The following is a 9,547-nucleotide window of genomic DNA, read 5'->3' as shown; positions in this document are numbered from 1 at the left end:
ATAGTGTTGTGAGGGGGCTACCAAGTGAGGGATGGGAGAATGCAGGGGCATCCAAGGCTGTGATGTGAAGAAGGAGGGCTGAAAAGGTGAGGGTAAGGCTCTGTCTTTGTGTATCACTCCCAGTGGCAAAAAGGTGGATTGAAGGAAGGCAGAAGGTACACAGAGTTCAGTATGACAAGGTCCAATGAATCTCTTAACCTTTGCAGAGGGAGCAGGCAACAGTCCACCTCATTGCCCTTGTGTTTGGGAAGGGGAGGTCTTTTGCCTGGTGGGCTCATCCTTTCAGAGCTGAAAGGGATTTCAGTGGTCACCTTGTGCATTCCTTCAAGATGCTTGTGTTGCTCTGACTGAGGCAGAGGGAGCAGAATGTGGAAAAGCTAGAAATGAACACTGTTTTATTCAAGTATATTTCAAACAAGCTTTGCAAGACCTACCAAAAGAGATTTTGAGGACAGAAAAGATAGTGGGATTTTATGACTGTTCTTCATGTTTTCCTTTGATTTTTTTTATTTTTATTTTTTTTAATTTAATAAAGGATTATCACCAGAATATAATCCCTAGCTATTTAAAATTTTTGCAGTGATGTTTTTAGAAACCATGATAAAAATTACATAGATATAATTTTAAGGGAGAAAATACTGTTTCTACACAGATGAAGAATATTAAAACAAATCCAAAATCAATGTTTTATATGACTTTATTCATATTCTCAATTCCATAAACTCATATCTCTTAAATAGATGTATAGAGAAATGCCTTCCAAAAAAGCTCTAGCTATTCCATAAACCTCTGAGGTATGGAATTTTTGTTAATGCCTTTATAACTTTGACCTATTCCTCCCATTCCCACTATTATCAATCTTAGCTCTATATAGCATTTGAAAAATGATTTTGTTGATACATATTCTCCAAAGTCATTTCTATTTTGAAAAAAATAAATGGACCAATTTTTCTCTGATTTGCTTTGTCTTGACCCCATAGATTATGGGATTTAACATGGGTGGGGCTAAAATAGCCACATTGATTGTTAGAGAATGAATATGAGGAGGGATATGGCGCCCAAAACGTTGGCTAAAAACTGTGAAGATTCCTGGAACATAGAAGAGGACAATGACACAGATATGAGATCCACAGGTGTTGAGAGCTTTATGGCGAGCATCCTTGGAAGGAATACAGAAGACAGCTTGGAGAATTAGTCCATAGGAAGTTATTATGAGGATAATATCTAAAAATATAGTTACTGAAAGGACAAATAGTCCATACCAGATATTCACATGTATGTCATCACATGCATACTTGGCCACACCAATGTGCTCACAGGATGTGTGAGGAAGAACATTATTTCTGCAGAAAGTCAGTCTAGAAATAAGGAATATTAGAGGAAAACATGTGCCAAAGCCCCTTAACAGAACAGCTAAGCCAAATTTTCCAGTGACTAAAGGGGTGAGTATCATATTATATCTCAAAGGATAGCAGATTGCAATGTATCGATCAAAAGCCATCACTAACAGAAACCCTGACTCCATTACATATACAGCATTAATAAAGAACACCTGTATAATGCATCCACCAAGGGAGATCTCCCTGTCATCGAACCAAAAGATGGACAATGATTTGGGTACAGTGGTGGTAGAGAAAATAAGATCAGCAGCTGACAGCATGGACAGAAAGAAATACATGGGTCCATGAAGGGTTCTCTCAGTGATAATGATATAGATGAGAAGAAAATTCCCAATGATGGTAGTAAGGTAGGATATCAGGAAAGGGATAGAAATCCATCTGTGCTGTTCTTCCAGTCCAGGAATACCTACCAGGATAAAGATGGTATGACTAATACTGGTATGGTTCATACTGGTCATATCTGGAATCTGTAGATTCCTTCCTGTGGGAAGAGATACAGTTTTGTCCATCATGTAGGTTCAATTTTAGGGAAATGTATAAAATAGATGAAATTTCTCTTTGCTTTTGGTACATACTAGGTTTTGCCAAACTCTACTTCTGTAAGTTGTTATCTTCTCCAAAACATGTTCTCTTTAGTGTTGCCATTGTTCCCTATCACACATTTATTCTCCCAATAATCAAAATCTATCTTTCAGGAGAACAGTGATGACTTTTAGTGGCAAGAAAACTTGGCTATTCAAAAAAAGATGTTTCTGGGGTGCTTAGGTGGCACAGTGGATAGAGCATGGGCCCTGGAATTAGGAGGACCTGAGTTCAAATGCAGCCTCAGACACTTAATAATTACCTAGCTGTGTGGCCTTGGGCAAGCCACTTAACCCCATTGCCTTGCAAAAACTAAAAACAAACAAGCAAACAAAAATGATGTTTCTAACCCCCTCTAGTAAATTTGGAATTCTCTTCCATTTTTTCCCTTTTCAGTCGTTCATGTAAGCCCGAACTTTCAGGAAGGTTAGAGTTGTTAATTGGAGCTATATAAGTGCCTTTAATTTCTATGTAATTGCTATGTAATCTAATAATCAGTCTGGGCATACAGAAAACCTCTTAGCTCTGAATAGGATACAGTACTGTGTAGGAGCTCCCTTCTGTCAAAGACTCTTTCTCCCTCAGCTCCAAGTTGCCATAATTTTTTTTTTATCTAAGATCCTTCAGTGTCCTTTGTCATTATTCCAAAGACAGAGGAAAGTTATTTATGAAGCTTAGCTCTCTCAATTTGCCCCTTATTCTCCTCCTCCTCCTCCTCCTCTGCTCTATACCTTGAACTTGTAATAAAAATTTGGAAGATGTCCCTAGGATTTTTATTTCCCAGTTCATATTTGTAGTCAGGGTCTGTTATATGAGTGATAAAGAATTGCCATTAAAGATTCACTCTGGATCCATCAGTTGTTAGTGTCAGATACATTTATATTCCTATAGTCAACACATATTAGTTTCACAAAAATACCAATCATAGGGAACCACAAACTACTCCATGGTTTGCTACTCTATAGTTGCTCTGGATTCCCCCATCCTCATTCATTTCATCTAAAGTCTTCTACTTAGAAGTCAAATTAACTCACCTGTGGTACTAACAGAATTCTGACACAGTAACCAACCAAAAATCCTTATTCCTAGACTTTTCCCAGATAGGCTTTATATTCACCACTCTCTGTACCTAAAAAAAAGAGGGAAAACTAGAGTGATTAAAGAACCTAAATGGCTAGAAGTACATAGAATTCACATAAAATACCTGAAATCTGTTTTTCTGGCATCCTTACTATCCAGTATGGAAATCATATCTCTGGCCTCTTTTCTCCTTTAGTCAGATTCAAAGAATATCCAAATTGGAAAGGATTTTGGGTGTCATCAAATTCACCAGATGACATCAGAGACAGCTGTCATGAAGTGGATTGAGCACAGGGACTGGAATATGAAAAGTATCCAGGTGAGATACCTACTAACTGTGTCAACCTGGAAAAATCACTAATTTCTGTGTCCTTCAGTTTCCTCTATGGTGAAATGGGCATAATAATGCTAGCTATAATTTTATAGGATTGTGAATGATCAACCTGTTAGTGAGTGTTTATGTTTATGTATATTTTAAAAAGTACTTAGTAGGATCTTTTTATATTCTTTAAATGTTTATTACTTCCCTTCCATAATTCAATACTTTCTTTCTTATATCTCTGAAAGTGTTTCTCTAACCTCTGATTGAAAGTCTTAAGTCTATAATTTCAGGTGTCTATAATTCCATGCCTATATTCCAGACACTATCTGGGTCACTCAGATTCAGTAGTGATCCTCAATAGATAGGGAGAGTGGTACTGAAAATCCCCAAGAGTCACATTTTACTCACATGTATCTAATACACTTGAGTCTAAGCAATCACAGCTTTAAAAAAAAGAAAATGCAGTTTTAAAGTCCTAAACTTGAAACCACTAAGAATATTTGAGACATCCTACATTTTTTATATCTATGTCCTTCCTTAATAAGACAGTCTCCATCTCCTCGCAGCAACTGTATAGCACAAACTATGCTGAAAAGTTATAATTGTTATGGAATTCAGGTAAATAGATGGCACAATGGAGAGGGATGATCCTGGAGCCAGGAAGACTCACTGTCCTGAGTTCAAATTTGACTTCAAATATTTACTAGCTCTGTGGCCCTGAGCAAATCACTTGCCTCTGTTTTCTTAGTTTCTTCATCTATAAAATGAACTGGAAAAGGAAATGGCAAGCCTTAAAATATCTTTGCCACAAAAAGCCCACAAGAGCTCATGAAGAAACAGATAGCAGCAACATCTTTCTTTATCCTAAGTTAAAAACCACCCCTCCACATTTTCAACCCTTGGTCCTATTCTTCCTTCAATGTCAAAGAAGCACAGCTCTGTCTAATTTAATCTATCTCCCACATGACTTCTGTTATAATGTCTGAACAAAGATATATTTATTTCCCAATTGTCCTCTTGTCTAGGTAACCAGCCCTAATTCATGCAGCCAATACAAATATGTCATAGTTGTCTTGCAAATGTGTCTTTTATTTTTAAGTATTTCAGATGAAGGAAATAAATAACTCCCCTTAACCAGATTTATATTTTACTATTGGATGCCTTTCAATTTTCCTCTTTGGGGAAATCACATGAGATCAAAGTTAAAATGTAAATACTTTCCCCAGTATCTTCAGGATTTTGGTGTAAAGAAACAATGAGCATGAGGAAGAGACTAACCCTTCCTTTAAATTCCAGTCTGCATATGAATATGTTCTGAGCCAAGAGGTTACACTTAGAGGAGACAAAGAATAGATGACTTCTGAGATATACATTAAAAATGGATGGAGAAGGGACATTTGTTTATATTGAAGAAATTCTAGTTCCACTATGAGAAATTGGTGGGTAGAAGATCTCATTTTGTCACAGGTATCCAGTCTCTTGACTTTGCTTATAGACCTCTTTCACCTCTCTTTACTATGCTGCCTCCTGAGAAGTTTCTTAAAACAAAAGGATGTGGAATATAGGCAAGGAAGAGATAAAAAATAATTGTATTCATTAGTTGTTAGGATGACTTAAGGACAGACTAATAATATTAGCTAACATTTTTGTTGCAACTATTACCTCACAACTTCCATGTGAGATAGATTCTATTATTATTTCCAATTAACTGATGATGAGACTGAAGAAGCTCCTTAAGGTCACACAGCTACTAAGTGAGGAGTGAGAGTTGAATTCAGGTTATCATGACTTTAGGCTCAGCTCTCTATCCACTGTGCCATCTACATAGACAGAGTTAGGTGTCTATTTATGTTCTTGTTTCTCAAAAACCTACCTCCCTTTAGAATTAGGAAGAAATATAGGTTTGAAATACTGAAATAATATATCATATTTTATAGTATCTGATTAATTAAATGGAAGAAGATTGTATCTGAATTACTTTAATATTTCTTAGGATTTATACCATTAATATGATTTTAAAAGACAGGATATGTGATAGTTTTTTTTAGGTTTTTGCAAGGTAAATGGGGTTAAGTGGCTTTCCCAAGGCCACACGGCTAGGTAATTATTAAGTGTCTGAGACGGGATTTGAACCCAGGTACTCCTGACTCCAGGGCCAGTGCTTTATCCACTGCGCCACCTAGCCGCCCCATGTCATAGTTTTTGAAGGAAAGGAGTGGGAGGGGGAGGAATTCTGTGCAACTGTCTAATGTGGGATGGAAAAAAGAAAATTGATATGAAAATACAATGCTAAAAATTATAAACTAAAAACAATTTTGTTTTTTATTGTTGAGGTAATGGGATTAAGTGGCACGCCAACATCACAGAGCTAGTATCAAGTGTTAAAATAGTTCTCAGAGAACATGATATCTATTAAATATAGAAATAGATACAGTAAATCTAAAAGAGAAACTTGACTAATTATTAATTTAAAAATCATTAAACTGAAAAATTTAAAAAGGTCTCCAAATCATGTAATGAGAATTTTGGAAAAAGAGGAAAAATTAAAATAAAATGAAAGATACTATTGAATCAATGAATAAAAAGGTTACATTTAAAAGCCAAATAGCTAATTTAATTAAAATATAGAAGAAAATAATTTATGAAAATTTGTGAATTCATGCAAAATAGAAAGAAATGAAAATAATAAGAATTATTCTTAATTGTATTTCATCAAAAGTGAGAACTTAAGAACTGACTAAATCTGACCTAAATCAATAGCATAAGAAAAAGATCTCTTGAAAAATCTAATCTTAGAAAAAGAAATTAAATCAGCAATAAAAGAATTAGTTAAAGGTTTTCATGAAAGATAATGCTATATTTACAAGTTGCATTCAATAAAATAAAAAACAAGCACTCTACCAAACTCCTTTTATGAAATGAATATGATCCTCACACACTAGTCAGTAAGAGAAAATTGAAGAAGCATAATGATTTCGTTGTGGAAAATAGTCTCCACCAATTCAATCATAGTGGAAATCCCTAATTGTCTAGTTAAGTCAGCTGGAGTAGTAAGACTTTAAATGACATTAACTTCACTGCTTTAATTCAAATTGATTTTTCCTGATTCCAGGGTTGAGTGCTTTATCCTACACTGTCTCCCTAGAAATTAGTGCTAATATAATTTTTTAAATACTGTCTTTGAAAAGAAAGTAGTTCAATATATCCACAAGCATTTACTGCATTCAAACTATTGCTCAACAAGCGATACAAGAATGATTTAATATTAGGCAAATACATAGCATAATTAACTACATAAATAATTAATATAATAAATAATAATGTATATTGCCATAAAAGTGATTATTAAAAACATGGAATTATATCAATAAAAATAATCAAAACCCTAAAACTGCAACACATGGAAATAAGTGAATTTATAAGATTTACTCACCATCATATAGCTAAAAAGCCATGAATCTGCAGCTTCAAAAGGAATTTTTCCTACATATCCAAATTTCTTTTCACTTCTTTATGTTTTCCTTGAGAACTGGAACTTAGAGCTTAGAGAGGCGAACAACTTAGCCTGGGGTAAAACTGATTGGAAATGAAAATGCCTACAATATGCTTAACTTTAAAATACAAACATCTTCATAAAGTGGTTCCAGATTTTCTTTCCATTATTGAACATGTTTTACTCCCCTTCAGATACCTATATTCCATTCAATTTGGCCCCTTTACTATTCCTTGCACTTTATATTCTATTACATTTCTCAGTACCTTATTACTGGTTCTACTTTTTCCCTGGAATGTTTTCTCACCTCACCTCTCTACTTCTTGGAGCCTCTAGTTCCCTCCAAGACTCAGGTCAAGTGAAATGAAATCTGAAATTCAAACTGTCAAGATATAGTTAATATTTATATAATATAATTTTTAAAACTCTAAAAGAAAAGTGTGACCCAATAATTGATGATATATTCAACATAGATGATTAACATGAGGCAATATTATAAACATTAGTTTTCCATAAATAAAACTACATATTTTATCCTCAATCTATCCAACTACCAAAAGGTTACATAATAATTTTTAAAATGTCAAAATTTATTTGAAAGAATAAATTCCATAAATCCAAAGAAAACTAGAGAAAAAGGCATAAAAGCACAGCAATATGAATATAATTCAAATTATATTATGAAGCAGAAAGTATTAAAACTGTTTAGTACTGATATAAAAGTGAAAAATAGTATCAAGGAAGACCAAGAACACACACACACACACACACACACACACACACACACACACACACGCACATGCACATGCACACACACACAGAGAGAAAATGTCTAGCACATTATAAACCCAAAAGTTTTGATGGTAAGTGCTCTCTTTTCTACAAAAGTTATGGGAAAACTTGGAAACAGAGTGATATGATTAGGCAACCATCTTATCAAAATAAACAGCAACTTAATAAGTATATTGAAAAAATAGGTGGAGTTCTGCCAAATTTCTTTTATGATAACAATAGGATGCTGATACCTAAAACAGGAAGAATCAAAAAGATGGAAAATTATAAACCAATCTCTCTAATGATTATTGATGCAAAAAATTTTAAATAAAATTATAGCAAAGAGAATGCAGCAAATTATTATTATGATAATACTTCATAATCAGGTAAGATTTATGTCAGAGTCAGGGATAGTTCAATGTTAGGAAAACAATTTACATAATTAACCATACTGATAACAAGATTAACAGTATTCACATATTTAACTAGATGCTGAAAAAGCCTTTGATAAAATATAGCACTCATTACTATTAAAAAATACTATAGAGCATAGGAATAAATGAGTTTTCTTTAAATGATAAGCAGTATCTATCTAAAAACATCAGTAAACACTACATGTAATGGGGAATGAACTAACAGCATTTCCAATAAGATCAGGGATCAAACAAGGATCTCCATTATCACCACTACTCAAAATTGTAAAAATGTCCACTTTACCAATAAGAGAAGAAAGAAAGATTAAAGGAATTAGAATATGCAATAAAAACAAAACTTTCACTCCTTGCAGATGATATGGCAGTATGTTTAGAGAATCCTAGAAAATAAACCAAAAATTACTTGAAATAACAACTTTAGCAAAATTGCATAAATCATCAGTATTTCTATATATGACTAATATAGCCTACCAAGAAGAGCTAGAAACAGAAATTCCATTTAAAATAACTGTAGACCACATAAAATACTTGGAAATCTACCAGAAACTATATGAGTACAATCACAAAATGAAGTCATATTTAAACAATTGTAAAAATAGCAATTACACATGGTTAAGTCAAATTAATATAATAAGACTGACAATTCTATCCAAATTAAATGACTTATTCAGTGCCATATCAATCAGTCAAAAAATATTTTTCAGAGCTATAAAAGATAATAACGAAAATACACCTGAGTTAAAAATGGTCAAGGAGTTTTCTTTTATATGAAGCGAATTAATAAAAAAATGCAAAGAAAGGAAGCCTACCTGTATCATATCTAAAATTATATTTTAAAACATAAGTCATCAAAACTCTTTGGTATTGGTAAAGAAATAAAGAAGTGAATCAGTGAATTAATTTAGGTACAAAAGAAACAGTAGTAAATGACTATAATTATTGTTGATAAACACAAAGATACTAGTTTTTGACATAATAACTCACTGTTTGACAAAAATTTCTGAGAAAACTGAAAAATAGTATGGCAGAAACTAGGCATAGACCCACATCTCACATCCTATACTGAAACAAGATCAAAATGGGTACAGGATATAGACACAAAGAGTTGATACCATGGACCAATTATGAGAAAAATTAATACTTTATATATTTGATAAATATGGAGAGGGCAGAGATTTATGAGCAAAGAGGAGCTATAGAACATTATAAATTATTATATGAATGATTTTGACTACATAAAATTAAAAGTTTTGCACAAATAAAACCAATGGTACCAAGAATAGAAGGAATGTAGAAAGATGGTAAAATTTTCACAGCTAGTGTTTTTGATAAAGGACTCATTTCTAGATTATATTGAGAATTGAAATAAATTTATAGGATTGATAAAATAGTCAAAGAATATGAAAAATCATTTCTCAGAAGAAAAAATTAAAACCACCTATAATCATATGAAAAATTCTCT

At 33.2% G+C, this 9,547-nt stretch overlaps 1 protein-coding gene across 1 annotated transcript; it reads right to left on the bottom strand.

The window, feature by feature from the left end:
* Positions 1 to 722: 722 nt before the first annotated feature.
* On the bottom strand, positions 723 to 1,870 carry LOC141490185 (olfactory receptor 52B4-like). The gene has a single exon (XM_074190425.1). It carries the CDS (start codon positions 1,856 to 1,858, stop codon positions 920 to 922), a length of 939 nt encoding a protein of 312 aa, XP_074046526.1. The 5' UTR covers positions 1,859 to 1,870; the 3' UTR covers positions 723 to 919.
* Between the last annotated feature and the right edge of the window lie 7,677 nt (positions 1,871 to 9,547).

The sequence above is a fragment of the Macrotis lagotis genome, chromosome 1 (assembly GCF_037893015.1).
Source record: "Macrotis lagotis isolate mMagLag1 chromosome 1, bilby.v1.9.chrom.fasta, whole genome shotgun sequence".
NCBI classification, from domain to species: domain Eukaryota; kingdom Metazoa; phylum Chordata; class Mammalia; order Peramelemorphia; family Peramelidae; genus Macrotis; species Macrotis lagotis.
Note: the sequence above shows the minus strand (reverse complement) of the source record. Positions and strands in the feature narration are given on the sequence as shown.

Coding starts and splice junctions, on each gene's coding strand:
- LOC141490185 (XM_074190425.1), bottom strand. CDS start 1,858: ATGACCAGTATGAACCATACCAGTATTAGTCATACCATCTTTATCCTG.